This window comes from Gasterosteus aculeatus, chromosome X (genome assembly GCF_964276395.1).
Source record: "Gasterosteus aculeatus chromosome X, fGasAcu3.hap1.1, whole genome shotgun sequence".
In the NCBI taxonomy this organism is placed as follows: domain Eukaryota; kingdom Metazoa; phylum Chordata; class Actinopteri; order Perciformes; family Gasterosteidae; genus Gasterosteus; species Gasterosteus aculeatus.
Window position 1 is genome coordinate 14,096,850 of NC_135698.1, and position 25,714 is coordinate 14,122,563.

At 42.0% G+C, this 25,714-nt stretch overlaps 1 protein-coding gene across 4 annotated transcripts in view; it reads right to left on the reverse strand.

Annotated features, from left to right (window-relative positions):
• Positions 1–848: 848 nt before the first annotated feature.
• Positions 849–25,714, reverse strand: part of LOC120809396 (cGMP-inhibited 3',5'-cyclic phosphodiesterase 3A) — a 58,428-nt gene continuing 33,562 nt past the window's right edge. For 2 of the 4 annotated variants that reach the window (XM_040163169.2, XM_078082856.1), the window contains 12 exons: positions 19,071–19,331; positions 17,002–17,159; positions 10,346–10,419; positions 9,874–10,022; positions 9,615–9,752; positions 9,289–9,400; positions 8,974–9,087; positions 8,157–8,356; positions 7,541–7,744; positions 6,441–6,602; positions 5,269–5,533; positions 849–5,090 (listed from right to left, as the gene is read on the reverse strand). In XM_040163169.2, the coding sequence (XP_040019103.1) occupies positions 4,774–5,090; positions 5,269–5,533; positions 6,441–6,602; positions 7,541–7,744; positions 8,157–8,356; positions 8,974–9,087; positions 9,289–9,400; positions 9,615–9,752; positions 9,874–10,022; positions 10,346–10,419; positions 17,002–17,159; positions 19,071–19,331 (2,154 nt within the window). In that variant the 3' untranslated portion in view covers positions 849–4,773. Of the gene's footprint in view, positions 5,091–5,268; positions 5,534–6,440; positions 6,603–7,540; positions 7,745–8,156; positions 8,357–8,973; positions 9,088–9,288; positions 9,401–9,614; positions 9,753–9,873; positions 10,026–10,345; positions 10,420–17,001; positions 17,160–19,070; positions 19,332–25,714 lie in introns of all 4 variants that reach the window. The other 2 variants (XM_040163168.2, XM_078082855.1) reach the window with 1 other exon arrangement.

Genomic DNA, 25,714 nt, shown 5'->3' on the forward strand with positions numbered 1-25,714 from the left:
TAAGGTGGATGAAAACAAACCCAAACTGCAGTAGTTTTGGTCGAACACCTTCACAAGTCTCCTCAAATCACATCGCTTTACTCAATTGTAGAAAAAAATATTTTGCTTGATTTTTCTGTATGAGAGAAATCCTTCTTTGCATGATGGCGACTGTGGGTGAGTGGGGAGCACGGTCGTCCTCCAATCAGAGGGTTGTGGGTTCGATCCCAGGCTCTGCTAACCCGCATGTCTATATGTCCTTGGGCAAGACACTTAACCCAACATTGCTCCTGTAGCTGCAACTACAGTGTGTGAATGTTAGTTACTGGTGGGCAGGTGTCACTGTGTGTGGTTCTCCTGTCATTAGTGTATGAATAGGTGTGAATGATGTCATGTAGTGTTAAAGCGCTTTGAGTGGTCAGAAGACTAGAAAAGCGCTATACAAGTACATTTACCATTAACATTCTTCTCAACCAAATCGACCTTCAATGAAAATCAATATTAGAAGCCATCATGCAAATCAGTTTGATGAAAATACAATACACAAATGCAAAAATGTATGATTGTATTATCAGGACAGGCGGTTCAACAGTTAGTATTGGTTATTAATAGTCATGTGTATTCTATGATCCTTAACGTTTTTTGGAATTGTATTTGAGTTTGTGTTATTTCCTTTACTGGAGTTTTCGAAGCACTGCCACCTGCAATCAGTCTATCAAATAACGTACAAGTATGTTTGTGTCCTTTGTTGTTAAGTTTCATTCTAAATAGTGAACAAATCACAGTACGGTTATCTTCAATCTATTAATTCTAAACATGAATCGAAGGTGAAAAATAAACACAACACAGACACAGGAATACCACAGAAATTATAGTCTTGTAATTCAATGTATTCACATTACAACATCCACATGGTTCAGTTTGTGACAACTTCTAATGATCTTCAAATATATTCACTGTATGATACATAATACCAATATAGGCACTTCCAGTAAGTCTGGCAATATTGAAGCTACAGTATAGTGTCTAAATTACAAAATGGTAAAAATAAATAATGTATATCTAAAAGAGTTTTTGTATTTTTAAAATTTCTCTACTGTACAGCATATATGTATATTGTACAAAATGGAGCGTCAACCTGCAAGAAAATCATTTTACTTGTGATAAGTGCAAGGTACTAGTGAGAAGAAAACAATTATTAAATCATGTGTCAACTATATAAAAATACTCATCTTATTTTGTTTTACATAATTGTAAAGCTTGTTTGGTTCCCATGGTTACAATTATGCTTAATGTGTGAATAAGTATATGACGATGAAACAAAACCATATCAGACACGAAAAATACACGATTGTAAACTGATATACTGTATCAGTTCAAACTCAAGAGTAATGGGACAGCGGACAGAAGCATCACTAAAAATGAGAGCGACCCCCAACAAACTAACACTGTGGATGGAATCTCATCACCTTTTAAGGTGATGGGACGTGTGATGAATCACCGCGGTTACCAGTCAACACTCTGCAGGTCAAGGGAAAAATATGCTAGTGGACCTTCTAATATCAACAGAAGATTCATCTGAGGAGAATTGAAGAACTATTTTCTGCATCACTTTACCTTCATTATTTCACCACCTCTACTTGATAGTAAGCCTCTACTCAACAGTAAACACGGGCAAAATAAATCACATTAGAGAGGCCAATGGAAAAAATACATACATACAGACATAAATGATCTCTCTCTCTTTCTCTCTCTCTCTCTCTCTCACCTCTCTCTCCCACGCACACACACACAAAGTTTTTACATTCACAAAGCAGGAGGTTTAAACAGTTTAAGTTGATGTAGTCATATACATGTTCAAATCTGGACCACTTTAGTGAAGAAGTCTGTGTTGTATTTAATTGCTTATGTTTATAACATGGGTTTTTCATCAGGTTTTTCAAAATGCTGAAAAAAATGTGTTCGTCGTCTTTGTAATGAGTCATTAGGGATGAATTACGGCAACAAAGAGGAAACAGGAGGAATTTTGTATATGAGATACAATGAACACAAGATCACAAGAAACCAGAAGAAAAAAACAAAAGTTCTGTTTCACCGGCCGCCTCGAGTTTGATCTGATTCTCTGTCTGGTGCCTTTCTAACCAGTGGCTCAACCAATTATATTCAACTTGTTTGGCCTAAAAGCTGCAGTTCCTGAGTTTGTCCTCCTCCCCGTTGCACCGTAGCAGAGAGCCGCGTGTTGTTCCAAGGGCGTGGTGCTCTACACCCGTTTGAATTTACACCACAGGAAGGCTTTTTCATATCCTGCACACAGGTTGACTTGTGTGCTGCGCAACCTTTTCTAGTTTCAAGAAATTTGATTGTGTATGAGAGATGTGGTACAGTTTGAGATGGGACACCTGCGCACATCAGATTGAAGGGTAGGTCATCAGTCAACGAGGTGGTAGTGGATAATTCATGACATGTTGCCTCACTGCACTCTAGCGTGTGGTAGAAAGTTGACCTGACAATTGGGCAAGGAGCACATTACTTGTTCAAGTCAAGATCTACTCAGCGTCCCTCGAACACTTTTTCTCCGTGAACGTGAATTATTGACGCAAAGTGGGAAATTCTTCAGAGACATTTTGCAGTCTACTACGGTGCAGTTGGTTATTTAATTGGTTTACCTTTTTCTCGGTAGAAAGTAGGGGATATCATGCAACTTCAAGTCAGTAAAATTATTTTTTATACGTTTTATATACAAGTCATGTTTTTAGAAACAATGTTTTAAATTCTGTTGGAAACGTTTCAATAAAGCTCTTTGCTCCATTGAGTTCACCAATTAAATGTCTGGAGTGACGATTGCTGCAACTAACCTACTCATTTCCATTCTTTTTTATCATCACAGTGATCCTGAAGCGATAAGAAAAAAACGACCCGAAGATTTGCATTTTTTAGATGGACAATCATCTCTGACTATAATAACATTACGCTACCAATGCAATTATTCCACCATAAAAAAGTGAAGGGACACAACATTATAGGGCCAAATGTTGGGATGAATTTACATGGAGTATCAGTGACGAAACATCCAAATAACAAACTAGATGTTTTAAAGGTAAAAAAAAAGACAAATGAAAGAAGACGTATTGCTGCCATCCCCGTCATTACTAATGCATATCCATTCATTAAGAGCAATATTTTCAACTGGAATCCGACAGTTTCAATATTTAGCCTCTGAGAATTGTTTTAGCCGTCAGCCTTGCACCAACACACTTTTATTAATGTTGACTTCTCTGTGTATTATTACAGCAACAGATTGGATTTATCCAATTGGGCTTTTACTTGCAGAAGAACTCTAGATGCCTGTCTGCTCTTAGCTCCGGGAGAATCAATGTCTCCTGGTGCCAGGAGAAGAATTCAGCCAGATGCACCGTGTTTAGATGTAAATATGTTACAATAGTCAAAGAGGGTGTAGCATAAAGGCTCTAAGCCTTTGATGAGCAAAACTAGCTTTCTATCCCTGCATATTTGTAACCGTAACTGTAACTGGCTGTTCTCACAGGTGGTACAGATGTCTACTTTGAATTTCAACAGTTGAGTGTTTCCTGAGGGTTAAAGGTCAGCATCATTTGAAGGTTTTTAAATAATGAAAACCAGTAAATAAAAACTGTGATACAGCACACTGGGTCCACATACAGTCAGAGAGTAAAAAATTGCACAAAAAAGATGAACAGTAAGACAGTGTATTAGTTAATCTATATGGCCACCTACAAAGAACATCCCGTTTGTTGAATAGATCATGCTTTCTGGTTCTTTGTGTGAATGCAGTTGTTTGTCCCTTAACACTTTGTTAGTATTATTGTATGCTCTGTGCACTGTCTTCCTTTTTTGGTTTTATATTCAGCACAGATTCATTTCCGACATCCCTCTGTTACCTTATCTACTGGACTATATTTGAGACAGTTAACCCTGTAATAACCACTACATTCAGCTCTGGGCTGGAGGCCAGAGATGGCAGAAATAATCTGCTGAATCCATCCATGTCCTCTGCAGAAGTACAATTTAAACATGCAGACACACGCAAGCACATGAATACAGAGTGTAAGGAGCCTTGAGTCCTACTATAACATAATATGGCTACACCAAATTGGAAAAAGTAGTTAACTTGGCAAAGAAATGTAAGACACAAAAGTGCTATCATTTGATTTCAGATGCTAAATTCTATGGGTGGGTGATTTATTTTGGCGAAAGTTGAAAGGAATAAAAGATACACCAATGTCCCTCTTTTGATTGGCTCCCTTTATAACCCCCATATAGAAAAAGAAAACATATTAAGGCCCATGTAAGACCTCGAAAACGCTTGCTAAAATTGAAAAACAAGTACAAGTAACTTTGATGTCTATATAGAATTGCATTCAGAAAATAATTATATATAAATTGGCAGCAAATTTCTGCAGTCCTGTGTTACAACATTGGGTTGAGGTCTGTGCAAGCAGTTTTCCTCTTCTCTTGACAGAAGCAAAAGAGTCAGTATCCCAAAGTACACAAATAATCCTGTATTGCAAAATGAAAATCTCTTTTAACTGTTGTACTGTTGTACAGTGTAACCAGATATTTAGATAAATTGTGTAAAGCACACATTTTCCCACCCTGTTTTTTTTTCTTTATAGGCACACATTTTCCAAACATCTACAGTGTTGTGTCTAAGTGAAGTGCTGGCGAACCCAGGAGTCAGTTTTGATAGGATAAGAAAACAAGAAATACTTCTTCACATCCTTGCCCTGTCCGGTGGCGTATTTCCAACAGGCTGTTTCACTGTGAGTCTCCCTCTCTAGCTAGTTCCACTGGAGTTTGAGAGTCCTCCTGTGGAGAAACCGGCCACTTGGATTCCTCCTCCCCCTCCTCCAGATCTTCTCCTTCTACTAGCTCCTCTCGGCTGCCTGGCTCCTCTTCCTCCTCATGAATAGCCAGGATTGGCTCGGCTACATTGTTCAAATGGACAGATTCTGCGCCTTGGCCCTGTTGCTGGGCCTCCACTGCGATCACCTTCTTCCACATCTCGTGGTTCTCCAGGAGGTGGTAGGTGATCTGGCAGAAGACTTTCCTTCTCTTCTTGGATGTTCCTTTCTCTGGAAAAGAAATAGATAAATAATAAAAAAGAAGAAGAAAAAAACACAGCACTACTGATTTTACACATATTCCAGATTGCAAATTAACATTAAGTTAGCAGGCAGGCCTGATCACTTCCTGTTTACACTTGAGCCACTACTTTAGCTTCATAGCTTTGCACCACAACGTTGTTCTTACGTGACGCTTCTGAGCTGGTGGACGTGTCCTCCTCTGCAGTATCCTCATCGTCATCCTCCACCTCATTCTCAGCACTCTCTGGCTCCTCCTCCTCCTCCAGGTTGGGCTCCACCCATCGTCCCGGAATGAGGGAGGCTGAGTTGTAGGAGTTGCACAGCGGTCCCACAATGTGTGCGATGAAGGACTCTTGGAGTTTGGCCAGCTGTGGGGCTGCTCGGTTCATGAAGGGGCTGATTGGTAGGCCTAGACTGGACTCCTCATCGCCCTACATAAAGCATGGCCCACGTTACGGATTCACCTTCTAATATACAAGAGGACTGAGGCATTCGGGCCGAGTTGCATGTGTAGGAAAGATTGAGAAAGAGTACGAATGGGACAGTTGGTGCCAACTGCATCAGAATTCAACGGAAAGAAAATGAAATAAAGGCATCATCAGTTGTCAAAACAGGGTTGTACAAAAGGGAATGCCTTCAAGTCCCATAATGTAAAACGTGGGATGCATGTCTTTCCTATTATGAAGTGGATCTAATGGCTATATAAATGAAGTGATTACTGAATTATTTAAATGGCGATATACATGCAGCCCGCCTTTTAGTTTCCTTGGTAACTGATCTCAAGTATCATCCAATACACAGTGGCATGTTCTTGTTTCGACAGAAAGGCGAGCTTTTCATCTTAGGCCCAATGAGAGTCATCAAAAAAGTAAAGATGGATTTGTAATATGTACTATCTTGACAGGTGAGCAAAAATAAAAGAAGAGGAGGAGGAGCTCTGAGATGCAACTATGCCGATATCCTAAACAGATGGGTAGATTTCAGAGGCATTGCAAAGAAAGCTATCTCATGTCTATATGATGTGTTTAAGAAACAAGTGTCATAAATACAGTGGCCAGTTGTTTTTTCACAGAGCTTTGGTTTGAGTGAATTATATACAAGATATAAATTAAATAAACCCAAATAAAAATAATTAAATTAATTCCTCAGAAATTACGATATAACACAGAAAAGAAAAAACGTTGTCATCATCAACACAAAGGTGTGGTTTATTGCTACAGAAGTTGCATATTTGACAGTGTGATACTCAGCGTTTGTTTACCCACTTGACGTATTTGAAAGTAGATTGATCTCATTTACTCAAGCAAATACCAACAAGGCCTAAGATTGTTCACACACCTGTTCATAGAACTCGTTGACGATGCCCTCGGTCCACTGCAGGTGCAGGTCTTTGCACTTCAGAGGCCCATTGATGTCAGCCAGTTTAATGCACATCTGGCATACCAGCAACCTGTCGTTCTCATTAGACCAATCAATCCCCGTGGATGGATCATCACCCACCTCTTGGAACCCAACCTGTTCAAATAAGTTGTCAGCATGGGGTGCGTGGATAGTATGTTCATGTGATGCCACTAATCTGGCAGATTGTGTTTTCATTTTAACATCTCAAAGTTAAAGTCAATGTTTTTCAAGGCATTTTAGTTGCACCTCCAACTCTAACTGAATACATCATGACAACCCATAGTTTCTTTTCTAAATGAAAAGAGCTGAAGTATGAATGTATGCAGCACCTCTCATACTTTGGACTCATAAAACTGAATAACATCGCTACAATTGAAATTGAACATCTAAAAGTAAAACGAAAGTGATGAGGATTAGCACCTCTAAGGCCATGGTTCTCAGCAGGAAACCGATGGATTGCCTACTCCAGGTAGGGAATGTGTCCTTACCCCAAGTGAAGGAGTTCAAGTACCTCGGGGTCTTGTTCACGAGTGAGGGGAAGATGGGGTGTGAGTTTGGCCGGAGGATCGGAGCAGCGGGGGCGGTATTGCACTCGCTTTACCGCACCGTTGTCACGAAAAGAGAGCTGAGTCGGAAGGCAAAGCTCTCGATCTACCGGTCAATCTTCGTTCCTACCCTCACCTATGGTCATGAAGGATGGGTCATGACCGAAAGAACTAGGTCACGGGTACAAGCGGCCGAAATGGGTTTCCTCAGGAGAGTGGCTGGCGTCTCCCTTAGGGATAGGGTGAGCCATTTGTGAGGAGCCCGGGGAAGACCCAGGACCAGGTGGAGAGATTATATCTCTGCACTGGCCTGGGAACGCCTTGGGATCCCCCAGTCACAGCTGGTAGACGTGGCCCGGGAAAGGGAAGATTGGGGTCCCCTGCTGGAGCTGTTGCCCCCGCGACCCGACCCCGGATAAGCGGTTGAAAATGGATGGATGGAAAGTAACATGTTCTGAATATTTAATGTCAAACAATTGATTATATAACTACCTTGGCGTTGAACTCAGCTAGGAAGTCAAAGTGCTTCTTCAGATCAGTGGCCAATATGGCCTCAATGACCAGGAAACGGAAACGCTTGAACTCTCCGTGGTTCAGGTTGACGAGAAAGTTGTACTCTGGCCGCGACATGAAGAGGTTCCAAGCTGAGGCAGCATGGTGGTTTTCCAGGACGGATCGATCGTTGTAGAGCACTGCCTGCAGACACAAAACACTTCACATTCACATGAGCAAGTGACAGGGATTATGTATATAATTCAAATGTTTCTATTGTATTAGTATTAGAATCAATCTTTCTTCATTGTGACGGCTTGTTTACCTACATTTAGGACGTATGTCTAGACACAGAATACTCTACAGAATACTGACATCCTGATATCAAGCCGCGAGGAGCTACTATATGCTTATATATTATTATATATTATAATATTCTTATTAGCTGTCTAAGATTGATGATTCTGCGGTGCAGATTGGCAATGAAATAGAATAGTGGAAGAAAAACCGGAAATCAACTTGTTGATTACAAAGAAAAACAAATCAAGCAATTTGACTTCTACCGACTTTGCTCGTAATCAATTGCCTGTTTCCTCGGCAGATGAACGCGAGTTACCTGTGGGGCGCTGGTGGCCACGAGGAAAGCGTTGGTTCGCCCCGGGTGGTCGTAGTCGTGCATCGCAGCCGCCACATAAAGGGCCATCAGCTCCAGAGCAGGTATGAGGCCGGACAGGCATCCGTAGCCATCTTCTGACACAGTGTAGGTCTTTGAAACCAGGAAGCCCACACGGCTGTGTGTTATTCCACTGTCTGAGTCTAGCCGCAGGGGACCAGACAAAGAAAAGAGGTTGAAGAGCAGGGTGGCAGAATTTACACAAACACACAGTGTACTTTCATGTGCACACACTCTGGAGCGCACACACACACACACACACATAGTAACACACACTTGAACATTCAAATCCACTTATATGTGGATCAAAGGGATGGACCTAGTAAGGCATACAGATGAGGTTATGGAAATATGGGTGAGCGGGAACTCTAATCTGCTTGCAATTTCATGGTGCTCTAGACTTCAAATAGTGTTTGGTACGTAACCGAAAGTGCCAAAAGCCTGAGTAAGATAAGACAAACTATGAGTCGGATAAGAACACACACACACTCCTGCAGGTTTGATGCTCCCGACATAAATGAGATGGCTCATGGTGAAGCTGCAGGGAGATGGTAATGTATAAAGAAAAAGGGTTTGCATATATACAGTCTTTAACAATAATAAATAGCTTAACAAAAGTTGCAAAATTCAACAAAAAAGGATTGGGAGTGTTCTTATGTGACAACTTTCAACACACTTCCATTGAGTGGTAGGTTCACGTAGACACTAGCGCCCCCACCAGGACGTACAAATGTCTGCAGGCAAGTACTAATGAACACACCTGAGTCACTGGCAGAGCTGTGGTCAGTAATGAGGCTGGGCAGACCAGGCACCGCCTGGGTGGTGAGGTACCAGACTGCGTGGAGCACATCTGTGGCGTGGACCCGGTTGTGATCTGGGTTAGAAAACACTGTCAGATCTCCACCACCAGGGAGCACTGCAAGGCTACTTTGGTTTCGTGTAACAACATAAAGACCTGAGAACAGTCATATATGACGGTGTGACATTTCCCCCCATTGGCTGTTTCCTGCAAACAGGATCATGAGAAAACTCAAGCAAACTCAAAACACAGGGGGAGAGAGTTGTTTGAGCTTACATGGTATGTCTCTGTAACCATTCTCAAGGGCATGGAAATAGTTCATGAATTCGTTGACAGGGATCTTGAAGGTCTCAAACAGACCAGTGTCTTCAAAGAGCCTGTAGGAGACCTGAAGGACAAAAAGAGAATCTGTGAACATCTCAATACTTGGATCATCTTGACATCACAGTTGGGAGGGATATAATGCGCCATGCAATTACACATTCATAGATGCAAAATAACATCATGTTACTGAGCAGTTTTTATAACTTTCAAGCATTTTATTGCTGGAACTATCTCCATCATTATGCAAATAATCAATTGATGTATTGAACTGTGCTCACCTGACTAAGGATCCGTCCACATTTCCCGTTGGTTTTCTCCATCAAGCTGAAGATGGGGAAGTTCCAATTAGTTAGCTGACTCATCAAAGGCTGCAAGTCCTCCATAACTAAAGGCTCTGGAGCCAGAATTGGTTGGTCCTGTGACAAGTGATGAAAAGTAGTGAGACAAAAAGATAAAACGTTGATTCTCCCAATATGACGATATGGGATTCCAGCTTTCTTGTGTTTTATTAACAGTCGTATTGTTCTATCGCCTCACCTCAGGAGGTATTAGTGGGTGGAGGATGACATTCTGGCCAGGATTCTTTCCTTCCTCTGTGTCCTCCTCTGTGTGTGCTACATCACTGCTGTCACTGTGGTTGGCTTCGTGGGTGCTCTCGTAGTCTGATGACACCACTGCTTGATCCTCTGCTAGTAAAAGAAAAAAACAAAGAGATGTCACACTGCAGGCCAGAGGAAACTGATGGATACCATCGGGCCTTTTGGAGGATTTGGATTTACCTCTCAGGTTTTACCACTTTGTTGAAGCCAGATATTTATCGGCAATTCTCGAAACTCCCAGAGACGGGATGGTAGTTGATCTTGAGGGTTTGATGCAGTAGTTTGGACCATGCATTTGTTTACTGTAAATCTTTTAGCACGTTGTAATGGGTGCCGGCGGTCTGTGTGGCTACGTTGCAGCTCACAGGTAGTGGTGGTAGTGAAAAGGGGGAAGAAGACTGAGAGCATACCTGACCGTGGTATCCTGTCTCCCTTGTCTATAGAACCCTCCCCATGGCTCAGTTTGATGTATGGTCTCCCACAGCTGTAGACAAGAGGCGTTTAACAGTTCAGAGATAAAGTGCATGAAAGGAAAATGTTGTAATTCAGTGGTCTTTGTAGCATCTTTGCCGCAAAGATGCAGCAAAGATGCTGTGTTGCGTCTTTGACTACTGTATATAATTAATCAATATCAGTGTTTTTAAATAAGAACACGTTTAACCTAAATGCAAACTTGTAATAGTAGCAAATATAGAACAATGTATCTTCTTTAAATACATATTGCATCCAAATGTGCATCAACACATCTGCAAATCAAACGTTATAACCAGCAATGTAGTCTTAATAGGTTGAGAGGAAATGGATTCGACAATTGGTTGTGGCTATGAGAACTCGTAAAAACCCAAATCTACAGAAAATGTTAGAATAGAAAACATTAGGGGTCAAACGCAGGCCGGTCCTCCATATGTTTGTGGAGAGTGCAAGCCTTGGCTGTCCGTAGCTGCGCCAAAGAAGTGGGAATAAGGCCATTCACCACATCTGTCTTTGATTGTCTAACCGGTCGACAGAAGTTGTCAAGAAACATTTTTTAAGGGGTTTCCTACTGTGCTGTCCCAACATGAAACAGACGTTGTACGAACGCTCCAAGAAGAATACTCATTAATGATTTTATTGAATGCGCACATTAACACAATGTAACGAGAATAAACAGCCAAACTAATTGGAAACAGTTGCTGGTACGGCCACATTAATAAATGACTCATTCAAAATTGTGCCCACCCTCTTTGAGCTTTACAACAAATCAGAGTTAGCCACTCGAGCTACTCTCAACAGCTTTTCCCCATTTCCCCACTGGAGCCGCTGTCAAGCTGTCCATTGTCGGGATCTCCAATCCCCCCCCGAGTTGGTTGATGAGAAGGATCCAGCACGTTGATCAATTAAAGTCAAAAAGTTAGAAGAGAAAAAGATTACATGAGCTATTCTCCGCAGATATCTGGCTCTAACTATTGCTTGCCAGCAGGAGGTCAAACACACAAGCACGTATCTCAGCGCCCGGTGTAATGGCGTAAAGCAGAGTTTTTATACACATGAAGACCATCCACAAGGCCAGTTACGAGAAGCTACAAATCAAGTTGAGATAAGAACCCAGGTGAAGATGATGGTAACACACACTGCTCTTTTGTTCGAGCGTCTGTGAGACAAAGTTAACTCCCTTCTTCAGACCCAGCTGCAAACCTTAAATCTTTCTGTCTTTGCCCATGACGGTCAAATAGAGACACTTGAGACCCGGGTTTAGCACAAGACAAGTGTTACAACATGTTTTACCATTACATGAATCTCACACCATGTAGGTGTTTCCAATTAAAATACCTCTCTCCAAATGTTGTAAAAGCTGCCTCTTTGGGGAAGGAAATGCTTGCTGTTAGAGCCCAGTGTCACAGGGAGCACAAGGTCCCATAGTGTGCCTATCTCCTTCTGATGAATTGTTTCGTTTGAGCTGTGTCCACCCGGCCCAATGGCCCGGAGGCCCCAACAAAGGCAGTTCTGTCGTGTCCGCATGGCCAGGTCGGACCACTGGGTGTAATGCCTTGCAGGTGTGGGATATAAAATAGTTTGACACTTTGGCGAGCGAACAGTCCGTACATTATTGTCATGGGGGTCTGGGCAGGCAGCAGTGCTTGGCTTAAAAGGTTTACTTTTAATGAAAGTTGAAGAACTGGCAGACAGTCTTCCTATTCTGCTAATGCAGCAGAATAACCTCAGCGAGTGACATTGAGCCTTTGGCTCGGAATGTAAATAAGGAAGGCGGCCGCCTCCACTCGTGGGATCTGTCAGTCATGCATCGAGTGACTCGGCTTTTATCACAGAAAATCTCCTCAAGAGCAGTTACAATTGCTAGCACAGTAGTTATAGTAATTTAACTGTCAATTATGTACAGACAAAATACACTTAACCCTTGTTTGTGTTTCAACCGCGTCTGAAAGAAAATCATTTATTTTGCCAGATTAACTTTTGGAAGAATGTAACTGCAGTCTGCAAATTTGTTTGTCCGGTCAATGAAACAAACTGCATCCTGTTTTGTCGTAGACAATTTGCAGTACATAAACATTGCGTGTAGGACATACAAGATGAAAATTGGTTTCTTGCCTCAGGCATAATTGTAGCAAAATCTAACAAAGCCAAGGTGAATTGTATGTTGTAAGTTTTTCTCTCAAGCAGAAGATACCTCCTGTTGTCACACAAAAGCACCTGAGCCTCCTCCTGAATAGAGAACCTTCATTGAGTTAATCATTCCGCAATCGAAAATACTGAATGAATTGCAACGTTGTATGCATTTTCCGCGTTGCTTATCTGAGCAGTTCGGAGCCATGCAATAAGCTGTGACTGGCCTCTGCCCGCTCCACTATACACTTTACTTCAAGATTTCACTCAACCACTCACAGCGGGTTGACGGATTACCTTTGGTTCAGAGCCCAAACGGAGAGTGTCCAGGCCAGGATAAACACGGCCGCCATTATTCCTGCTTTCATTAATCCACCTACTCTCAAGCCAGATGACGTGAAGAAGATAACAGCTCTCTGGCCGGGGGCTCAGAGGAACGGAGGGGGGATTCAATCGGCCCCTTTTTACCGGGTCGGCGTGATAGAAAAAGACGATATTGTAGCTTTGAAGTTGGTGTTATTTCGTCTTAACAACGTGCGTCACTGAAAGCTGACACGGTGGAAACAGGAGGGAGAAAAAAATAACAAAACCTAATGTCCTAATTAAGATTGTACAGATTTGATGATGGAGCAGAAGCCAATTGAAGCCATGTGCTTGTTTTCTCCCCTCCGTGTGTTCTCGCTCGCCTTCAGCCAAACATTTCTGCCTCTTTCGATGGGACTCATCAGAAATTATTTTTGGTGGTTTGTTTGATTTGTGATTAAATTCAGATGTTAAAGGGTGTTGGCCGGCTCTCAAAAGGCACCATAACAAATACAGACCAAAAAACACACCCAATACTACTTCCCAAAACGTGTTATGTTAAACCCCACTTGACAAAGACAATGTGTTGACAAGTTGTCGACTGCTCATGAGCCATCGCAGCATTAAACCCCCAAAATCCTTCAAGTGGATGTCGGGAGGCGCTGCTCGTGTTTAGGTTTAGCTCGTCACGGAAGCTTTAACCAGCTCTCTTTTTCATTTTAGGCACCTGTAATAGAGCCAAAATGTAAATGAAGTGTTAGTGAACTAAACCCAGTGACTCTTTATTCACTCCGATTGTGTCTGTAAAACCACTGCCAGGATTAGCAGCTGTGACAGTGTGTCAAACGTGCAAGTGTGCGTGTGTGTGTATAGGTGTTAATTGTGAGGTTGCGGTGACTGGGGAGAGGCCCAGGTGTTTGTTTATGCTCACACCACCATAAGTGGCCATAGCTGGGGCCTGCTGCGGGGATTTAAGACCAGACGACAGGGCTTTGTGTACAGAAGCTGCTCAGTGTGCTTACATTGAGAGAACTTCTTCAAGTACCGCACTGTCACCGTGCAAATCTCTTTTGGAGGGCCAGACAAAACAGTGTGCAGATTAAAAAAAACAATCAAATGACGGAAGGTTTAAGGTTGGATCTTAAATGAATTCATTTGTTCTATTATGGCAGTTTAACATTATGGTCTTAATTGTACATATGCCACCTTTTATGTGTAATATGCAATTACTGGTTTTATTTCCTAAAATTTGTGGCTGCGTATCTTCACTTCAACATTATTATTGTGTTATTGAGAGTTTTTTCTAGAGCATTTCTACAAATACAATGTTTTGCTAAATACAGAGAAACATATCTGGAAAGTAATTTGCTTTCTTAATGGTCAGGAAAAAGATTGCTGGGACATTTAGAAAGCTTAGACTGTTTCTCCAAAGGACAGAATACTTTGCACGAGTAAACCGATGGTAGACCGGCCTCTTCAGCCGGATGAATCAACTGGACTATTTGAGTCAGTAATGAGTCAGTAAAATAAGTGTGCATTTAGCTCTGCAAATGTACATGAGGGAGTATGAGCCAGAGTCCTCCTTATAATAATAATAATAATAATAATAATAATACTTAGGAAACGTACGGATAAGAGGAAGACAGAAATAATAAAAAAGAAATAGAAAATAAATTATGAGAAGAATTGAACTTGAGAAAACAGTAGAATGAGTCATGTAGGTTTTAGCATTTGAAAGCGACTTTGAGCAGGTGGATTTTGAGGGCTTGTTTGAATGATGATATTGGGGGAGCCTGGCGGATTCGGATGTGGAGGGCGTTCCAGAGGGGAGGTGCAGCAGCTGAGAAGGCTCGTCGCCCCTGGTCCGGCGCTTGGTCCTGATGGTTTTCAGGGTATTAGCATTAGCGGACCTGAGGCAACGGGTTGGGGGGAGGGAGGAGCGCTGAGAGGTAGGTAGGGTCCAGGTTGTTTAGGGCTTTGTAGGTGATGAGTAATATTTTTAAATCTACTCTATATTTTACTGGGAGCCAGTGGAGGTTGTTGATTGGACAAATTTGTGTTTCTAATTTACAAAGAATCTGTAGATGGGAAATAGACCATGCTGAGTATTGCTTAATTTTACAACAGTGACTTAGATTTAAACTAAAGGTTCACTAACTAGTACAGAATGTGTATGAGTGAGCGCATTTAAATCTTGCAGTGAAGACATTTTGATGACATATAAGGTTGCAAGATGTATTCTTTCTGAAATTCACAGGTTTTATGTATAAATCTTAATTTATAAGACTGAAATATTCATATATTGGTGTTCTGTATGTCTGCACATACACTTCCAAACAAATACAATTGAACAACACTAAATTGTATTTGAAACTGTTTTGTTTTTGTTTGTTTGAATCCAAGCAGTTGCTTTGAGTGAGGCATCAGACGTGTCCTTCTGAAGTTCTTTTCACATGAATAATAGAGCTCTAGCTTCACTTTAAAAGAGCTGACAAAAGTTATTTTGCAACATTTGAAAATGAAACAAACCAACTCCAACAACACATACACACATGCACACAAACCTACACCATGCACTAAATAAACTGTCCCAGTATTTGGCATGCGACAAGCATCCATGGTGCTGCTTGGCAGCACAGAGACGCCCAGGAGCGTCTGTATTTACAGACCAACGCGGATCTTCATCTGAGGACTTTCATGCCTGTGACACAAAGTCCACAGGGGAGGAACTGATAAACATAGATGAAAAACGAAGAGACTATATCCTGTGGAGGGATACTTAATGTTTTAAAGACAGAGCATGTGCTGTCTGGTACCGCTTGTGCATCAACCTCATATAAAAACATTGTGTATCCTTTTGAAATTCTATAAAAAAAAACATGAGCCGCTCAGTCCAAACAGAACGTCACAGTAATCACAAAGTAATTTTAAGGAATGCAATCTCTGCACTGATCAAATTAAATGATGCTGAAATGTTTGACTTCGTAATCAGAACTACTCTCGGAAATTGTGTTTATTGTAGTTTCAATGCATCGATGAGATTTACAAGCTAAACATGAAATAGCTTTAATTAGCTATTTGTTGTTGTTTGTGTTTCCAACAATATGGATCCGTCGGGTCTTGACATTCCTGCCGATTCACTGCACCTGTACTCGCCGAGTCTGAACACGATGGAACAACCGGGCCACATTTTTTTTCAACAGCTTACACGAAAAAACAAATGCAACCAAGCATAAACCCAAGTCTGAAAATACATGCGTTCATGCACGCACAAACCCCTGAATGCACACAAACACTGATCAATGCTTACACATATCCTTCCTCTGTACTCCACAATAACCATATACTGTATATAATGTATATATAGTGAAATATAGTTTTACTTTACTTGAAAAAAGAGTTACTACAGTTTGACTAAGTCATGATCACATTAGATTGCCTTATACCAGGGATCATAATGCATTGTACAACATATTAATATGTATTACAACAAGAGTTGTGTAGTGTTATAATACTCTGTGAACTAAAGAAAATCAGTCAGTGAGTGAGCATCTGACTAGATGGTTTACAGCGTGTTAGGATTATTATTGTAAGACACCAATATATATTGATAATGATAATTGCAAATATATATACATATATATATATGTTTTTACATTTTGTTGTACTGATTTATGTTTATGAATACGTTCTGCTCCATGATACTTTCATGAAGCCTGTGTCTCATGCTATCTCCAGCACAGCGTGCAGAGGGCTTTTGTGTGTCTTAGTTATTCAAGTTAATGCGTTCGCCTGTGAGGCATATTTCCATTCTGGCTCCCATGCACACACATCCTCTTCCGTACTGCTGCGCCATTACTGTTCACTCAAGCTGTCGTTGGTATAACTACAGCCACGCTGGGAATAAACCTCTAAACCCTCAGAGTGATGTATCATCCATTGTAGGAGTCCTCCTAAAAGCATTTGCCTAATAGTTGAGTGCAACTATGGTAGCATGTTGCACAGTAGGACCCAATTAGTACACTGAAATACAAACTATGTGTTCCTTTTCCCCCATTTAGCTGTCACAGGGAGGCAAACATGTTACAGGAGGAAAAACGTCATCTAAATTTGCGAGTGGAGCTGGATGCTGACAGAAGAATGAGACATCAGCTGTAGGTACCTGCAGGTGAGTGCTTCATGGAAAGGTTTGATGCTGGCGCTGCGGTCCCTTCGGACAGGCCCAGGCTCGATGGTAGGCAGGCCCGTGGCAGAGGTGGTAGTGGTCCACGTGGACGAGATCCTTCGCAGAAGAGCCGGGGGGAGACTCCGCCTCAGGCGCTGTACACACACAGGAAAACATTCACACACACAAACACACACGCACTGTTAACACTAAAGATAAACCCTTCCCAGCCTCTTTTTCCATTAATCAACAAAGTCAAAACAAGAGAACATGGCTGTAATTGTGTTGGCTCTTAAACTACTACCTCCTGCGGTATAAAGTTTATGCTTATTTGCTCCGCCTCCGGTCAAACTATCATAATGAGAATTATGATGGTTTGTTTAAGATTGAACAAATGCTGCACCTGGAACAGGAAAATCTTTCATGGACGGTTTTTGGCCGGCAGCTGTGGCAATGACGCCCCTCAGGGTAACATTTTAAATACAGTGTCAGTATTGCATTGCACAGACACATTTCATCAGAGGGATTCTGCCTCTCTGCTTATTCTCTCAGTATGTCCCTTTTGTGTCTTTCGCTAATCTCTCTCTGGGATTCCCAGTGGTCTCTGCTTTTGTGGTGCCTCCATCTGTTTGGTGCTATGCTGCAGCTTTGCAAAGCAGCGTTAAACATGGCAGGCTGACTCTCTCTCAGTCTCCTGCAGGTCGACCAAGTAAAAAAGATCACCTAAGAATCCTGAATGAGCCCATTCACAGCGAGGCGTCATTTAGTGTAAGCTCACACACACACACACACACACACACACACACTCTCAAACCCACCGTTTTTCAAGAGCAGTACTGTTTTTTGCATGTGCTGATTTCAGTTGCAGAATAACCAATTTGTGAAGGCTGATGCATACACACGCAAAACACACGCAAAACACACGCAAAACACACGCAAAACACACAGCCACAAACCTAAAAAAGAGCAATGCCGAATCAGCGTATTATATACTGTATGTACACACATAGACAGCACTGATACACCTATTCACTTATTTTAAATACATATACCAGGCTTCCCCATAACATCCTGTGTGTAATGCTGTGACAATAAAAGTTATGTACGTTAAACATCTTTACAGTTTATACAACAAATACGTGTAAATATAACAAAACATATAAATAAATCCCACACCATTTTATCTACATTATGTGATTCTTATTTTTTTTGCAGCATAGAGAACACAGAATAGAGGTTTTGGAAAATTGCTTGAAAGCATCAGCGATGGACATCGAACCCTAAGCCAGGGGGCAGAAAAGCAGATGCAGGGCTTTCCTGCATTAACCACCTTCACTCCTCCTGCTATTCTCCTCCTGGGCAGTCGGAGGCTGCACGTCATCTCTGGGGAGCACAGGCTTAACGACGGCTGCCTCAGCGGCTGCTGCACGGACACGATTTATTATAGCTTCTTTTACAAAATTCAGACACCGTAAAAAAAAAAACTAAACAAAGACACACCTGTCAGCTAAGAGACTGGCTGCATGGCCTGGCAGCCGTTTAGCACACGAAAGCCTGGAAAGGGATATTCCAAAGATAAACAACTGGATCTGTGATTGTGTTGTGGAGTCCGGCTTTGCTGACACACTGACGTCCCTCTTTGTAACCTTTTGAGAGATGCGTTCCCCTTCATGTTGCCTTTCCCCTTTCTTGACTACATATATATACACACACACACACACTGTCTGGCTTTGCACATCTGTCATGTTGACACAGCTGTGGCTATGAAAGGGAGAACAGTGCTCGGAGCAGTAGACACGCTCTATTTTTCTTCACTCAACTCTATGAAAATATGCTCCTTCATCCGATGCTAAAAGCTCTGAGAGCAGGAAACACTCATTAGCCGAAACACGGGCTGAAAGATTAACATGTGTGGAGCGCTGTGTGGCGTATAAATCATTTGGCCCTAATAAAGCGGACCGCACTTACATTATCTCATTATTACTAATCTCCTCGGTTACAGCCAGACTTCCTGCTGCTGCAAATAAAGGGTAAATCACGACACGTGACGTTGTTCATATCCTCACCTTATGGATGGATGTCTTCTCTCCTTTCTCTGGTCCCTCCTCCGAGTCGGAGAAGGTGTAGGCGTCCCCGGGGTTAAGCAGCGAAGCGGGGCGCGGGCGGTGCAATGACTGGAAGGTGAGCTGGGTGGTTAGCAGGTTGCTCACAGCCCGCAGCGAGGTGCAGGTGTTGGGGGGCAGGGAGGGGTCAGCCAGCAGGTCTGTGATCAGTCCGTGGGCTTCTCCCATCACTGCTATGTCCACCATGACAGTGGTGCCTGATGACTGTGGGGTGAAAGGGAGACAAATGAAGAATTCAATAAACGTTACTTCTGCTGTGGCTAAGCGGTTCAACGTTTTCATACTGCTGCAGTGAGATGGATGTATACTCCAGGAATGTCCTTTTTCGACAAAATTACAAGTGCAATAGAGCCCACTTTGAACAAAACACAACTGCACCGATTAGTAACGCTAACTGTGGTTAAATATACACACTAACACAGCTCTTTAGCCAGCTATTAAGTTACTCTTTTAATTTCCATGGTATGTATGCATCAGTAATAATAATGATGGTATATCATGTTATGCAATGAACGATTGATATTGTACATTTTGGTGACAATTCTAACATTTATTTCATCATATAACTTTTTGAGGGCAGAAGGTGTCATGGATTATAATTACATTGCTGTATTGCTGACCTTACGTAATAAAGGATCTGAATACTTCTTTCACCAGTGGTCTTTCTATAAATATTCCATCACAGCAGGAGCTCCCGCTGATATAACAAAGACTAATTTGAAAACTATTACAGTCTGTATTCATAAAATTGTCTGGGGAAGCCTATTGTCCAGCAGTAAAATGAACATTCAGCTTTGTCCCAAGTCTATTGAAAATACATAATAAGAGGACAAAGATAGTGAGCACAGCCATAACCAGACTGCATCTCAATTAGCACTTAGCTCAGGTAAAACCATCATGGCCCAAATGATACCTGTACAATTCCCAAACACAACAATGCGGAAGTTTGAAAACATTCAACAATTTAGTTTCAACCACTATTGTAGGAGACATATTCGACCAAATGTATATAGTGTATTTAAATTGTGTTACCATAAGCTCTACTCACATACCAAGGGCTTTAATCTACACCTTATATGGCTGCTTTCCGCTCAGAGGAAAACAGAATGTGAGGAGGAGGAGGAGGAGGAGCAGGGAGTGGCACTCACAGCTGTAGGACTTGACGTACTTTCCGACCTTCCAGGCGTGTAAACAGCCACATGAGGTTAACCATGTTCCGCACAGCTGCGCTGTACTTGAAGCTTAATGAATGGACTCGTTAGCGACGTCTCAGCTAGAATTTGACCTCTGACTTTCTCACTCTCGACCCCTGAGATGGCCAACAGCCCTTGTCTGTTTCCAAATGTCTGCTCCGTGCTTTGAAGGCACCGGCGTAGTTTAAAGCAGGCCCTGTTTTTTCGCCGGGTGAAAAGTGAAAAGTTCCCGGCCCACTCTCGATTGCTGCGCCTAAAGCTGCTGAACAACACCGACTAAACACAGGTTGGGTCTTGGCTGCCGACAAATATGCTCTCACAAGTTCCCTTTTTCTCCAAAGAATGTTATCAGATTTTTCTCCCTCGATGTCGCTTTCACTTTGACACTTGCTGCCAGGCACCCTGAATTATACTGTTTACACTGGCTAAGTGGGAAGAGGTTGACCTGAACAACTGTGTGAACACCTTTCATTCGCCTCTCTTGTGGGTCATATCAGATAAGTCACTGTATTCATACACTTCTTTATAATAGTCTGCCAAAGAACAAAAGCCATGTGTTGAGTGGGTGTGAGGTCATTCCTCCACATGTGTAATGACTTGGGTGGCCATTTCCTTCACGTCAAAAAGGAGGACCACTAGTGATGGGGGGAAGAGGGGGGGGGTGGTAAGATGAACGAATGCATCTTTCTTCGAGTCATTTGTTGACGGGGGGGGGTAAGATATTACCGACCGTTCAGTAAAAAATAAACTACACGAAAATGTAACCAATGACATTACTTATTTTGACACACATTTTTAGCCAATGCATATTAAACTAACGAGGTAATGTGTCAAAAGGCGGACCGTTTTAGTTATTTTCTCAAAAGGAGGACAAACGAGTGTCCGGCAGGCTGCGTCTGCAGCCGGACGGGGCATTTAAAAGCCGGACGAATGGCCACCCTGGTAATGACACACATTTATCGATAAATCTGACACATGTTCAGCAGTGGGACCAAGCTAATCCCCTTTAAAGACAAGGAGATGGAGCGTTTCTACACAGAAGACTATTGTGCCCCCCCCCCCCTGATCCCTGCACTTCCGTCCACTTGCCTTCTTCTCCTCCTCCCTCTCTTATCTCCCAGATTCTGCTTTAATGCATGCTGCGAGCATGAGATGTAAACACATGTCTCACAGCTCATTTACAGGCGGATTTAGGAGTTTGCTTGAGAGAGGGTTTAAGCAGAATAGGCTCATAGCTGCTGGAGAACATCTGTCTGGTCAGAGCATCTCCAACCACGCACACACAAACAACTTCTGAAAGTTCTAGAAAACTTAACCCATAGTGCTAAGACCACAGTCAACACAAAGGTTCTGTAAAAAAACAGACTGACGGACAAACATGTAAAGGAAATGGCATCATCCTGAGCATGCAGCACCGACACACGTGTTTGCATCACGCTGTGTCACTAAGCTTGACTTCCTAGGAAACTGGACCAAATTGGCCATAAAAGAGGAGGGAAGAATGAATGTGAGTGGTCTGATTTAAAATAAAGTATGGGAAAGGCTCCAGGTGCATGAGTAGCATTTCAGATTTGGGGACCCAGTGGGTTGCTTCAACTGAGTTTCTTGTTCTTATTGACCTGAAACAATGGCGGTACCTATTCTGCTACAAAGAAAAGACAAGATCTCCCTTAATTTGAAAGGACATGCTGTCAAAAAAACCTTGTATGTCTTCCATTAACCTCCCACCCGCCATCTAAAGCTATCTAAAGACAGGAGGAGCAAGAGCTTTGAGCTACAAAACGAAGCCGATAGCAGGCAAAGATTGAGAATGTAAAGTCCCGACCATCCCCGGGGAAACTTGGTTTTGGCTCGAAGATAAATCCTGATCTTCAAACTAAAACTTAAGAATCATCAATGGACGTTCTTTAACAGACAAAATTGTGAGTATGTTACGTAAGGTTATATAAGCACTTCCTGTCAGGTTAGATGATCAGTTTCCTCTGTAGCGGCTTCACTTGTGTAAGCATAGATCTCATATAAACTCCACTGTTTGGGGAAACAGCACTTTGAGTATCATAGAAAAAGCTTTTGAACAGATGTTATGATTGAGCATTTCAAAATTCGGAACATTTTTCTAATGGCACCACGGTGTTCTTTCCTCGGTCCCATCTGCAGCGTGCCCAAACTCCACAGTAATTAAAATCAATCATTTTTAAGATATTCTTAATATATTAAATCTCTATATTTCTGTAAGCATACCTTCCCTTCTACTGCAGCCATACACCACATTCATAGTAACACACATTGTCAACAACAATGACCCCAACTTTCTGCTCTCTACAAAATAGACCCTTCAGAGTTAATCAGCGATCCAGAACGCCGGAGAGAAGAGGACATTTAGGATTAACTAGTAGAAATGATAGAGAAGAAATACATGATCATACATATAAACATGTGGGTAAACATTCGCATGCTTCCCGGCCATGAAAATGTTTCGCAAAAATTGTACATGATTACTTTGAAGGGGCAATAAATACATTTTGGATTAAAGTCCCAGTGTAAGTAATGCAAGATCATTTTTATAAGAATTTTGTTAGTAGTTTTTATTAGTGCATGATCCCCTGAAACAAAGATTTTCTAAAGCTACGATGAGCCCTTCATGTGTAATTGGGAGCAGGGATTTATCATAGAGTCCGCCGTGTTGCACAAGCATGTTTCTACAGTAGCGAAATGAAAAGCACTTTTTATTTGACGTAGAAACTATCATTAGCTATGTACAGTTGGCAAAAAGTATTAATATAGGTCTTTTCAGGTACATTCCCTTGCAGCGTAAATTCCAGAAGGTGTGTAGTCATAGCAGATAAATACATTGCTCAAGCCATAACAAAAAATATTAATTCCAATTAAAGTAAAATAAGATGTGGATTCTCCCACGTTTGCATTTTGCCAATTGTTTGCATTTAACTAGCAGGAGGCATGGTGATTTAAACAAAGTCTGTTTCCAGAGCCGGGGCTCTACACACACCCACTGATCTGGTCCCAAATTCAAACCACAATTTAACCACAAATTGGTATAATATTTGTTGAAATGCTACATTCGGTAAATGTGACTACCAGCATTAACAGATCGTTTATATGATCCTTCAATGGAGCCAAGCTGTATACCAAGCCATGCATGGACATGCTGCTATGATATACAGTGCATAAGTCTGCAGCACAGTTTGGAACACTTGCTCAATAGACATGCCATAGATTAACACTCGCGCAGCGGTTCATGTAAACCAATCCACGGGCCAGTCAAAACAAACCAGCAATCACGCCTGAAGAGTGAGAAGCTGTTTGTCTAAACAGCTCCTCCGTCCTCCGTACTCCTCGAGACACTACACTACACTACATTTGCACCAAAGATTGACCAAATGAGCCATTTAAAGCTTTTAAGTAATAAATAACTCAAACCTCAGCTGTGTTATTAAAACATCCAAACTAATACAGCTAATTGCTGGTATGCAAGCATGCATCGACAATATTTAAACTTTAGGTGTGTATTCACAAATAGAAAAACAAATTCTTGTGAAACATCACACGTTATAATCAACCCCGTGGACACTAACAGCTGCAGTGAGCGTTTGAAATATCACTGCAGATGTTTCGACTGCATCCACAGGATTTTGCCAATATCTGCAGAAGACAGATGAAGTGCGTCGGATGCAACGAATAAAACAGTGATCCTTTTGTCTAATTATTATTAATGGCGCACACAGTCAGAAAGGTCGCATTTTGCAATTTCTGCGACGGCCCACTTAATATGCTTTTAACCCCCTGGCTCCCTCATCTAAACATCCATCCCTCTACCCCCACCCCACCCCCCCCCCCCCAGGAGAGATAGAATCTGGACAATGGCCACCGAGCGAAAGCTATCTAATCCTCTCTGAAACACAATTCAATAATGTAAGCAACTCTGGATCGTCATAAAGCACACAGATACACACATTGTGGTGCTTGTTTGCACTCTCGTGCATATTTTTCAAAATACAAGGATTTGCTGCGTAAGAAGCTGGGGAATATATTAAATACAAAATCTTTAAAAGCATTCAATATTTTTTCTTAGGTAGATTTCATTTACACAGAAATCTCTGTGTAAAAAAAAAACTAACTGGAACTATACATTTTTCTGTTTCGGTGTCAGTGCAGCAATGGCCGTGACTAAAAATCTTTTCAGATGGATCCTGGGAGTTGGTGATGTCCTTTACTTGAATGAACGGAGCAGTGATACAGTGTGAGTCACAGCAGCAGGGTAAGGAAACTCCACTGAGACACTCTTTGCTGCTTGCCTGAGCTCCTGCAGCCAAAACTGCATTTTGAGAGACACACAAAACAGACCATCAAAAGTGGAAGCAAGCGAGAAACACCTGCACAAAGGACAGCAAACGTAGAACAGATTGCTTATACTGAGAGAGGATTTGCCATGATACAAACATAAAACCTTCATCAGCACTGCAGTGGACACAGTCACATGTTTCAGAAAAATATTGGTAACTCAAAAGGCATGCTATACATAAAACCATCTCATAATGTCATTCCATTCATCACTTTCTCCCTGAGCACCAGCTCGGCGGTGTTTTACTGTCGCACGTCATAAAAAGCGCAGGTCACCAGCTCAGGTAGTTGAATGTTTAATCTCTTTCAGCCTTAAACTTGCCACACGACCAGATTTAATGAGAAAAAACTCTACTGGACTGTCATGTTGGGGCAAACCAGAAGGAGGGCAGTGACCTTTAACAACTCGAAAAACCTGCAGTTTAAGAAACGCCGGTCTCAAGTGTTTGAAGTGCTCAAAGGGATTTTGATAAATCTTCAGCGTGACTGCAATGTCATGGCTTGTCTGCCTCACAGACCACTTTCCCAGCCTTTTTGTAATTTAGAATAACACAAGATCCGGGGCCTACAGACATCCTTTTCTTCGATAATCTCCCAGGGTTATGTTCCAAAACCAATGTGTTTTCAATTCGAATACAAATATTTAAATAGCTCTTTCCATACATAACTTCAATGTCAATTCCTAGGCGAAAACATCCACCGCATGCTTTGGACGGGTAGGTGATGTGGTTTGGAAAATGAGCTTGCTAATGTGTGCATGTTGGCCACGACAAGAAGGTGGAGATCAATCAAACGCTCTGGTCACCAGCTAAAGAGCGCAGTGTGTAATTTACACACTCTAGAGGTGCCCTGGCGTAGTCAAGCGCCACCAGCCTCTCTGACCAGCAACCTGGTCCAAGAGAGCAAGGCCAAGGGGGGAAAAAATGGAGATGGAGAGAGATGCCAACACAAGCCTCCACTTCTTGCACGTCTTTTTGTCAAGTCTCTGGAGTATTACAGAATTTCATTGGCAAACACGTTGCACCCACCACCACC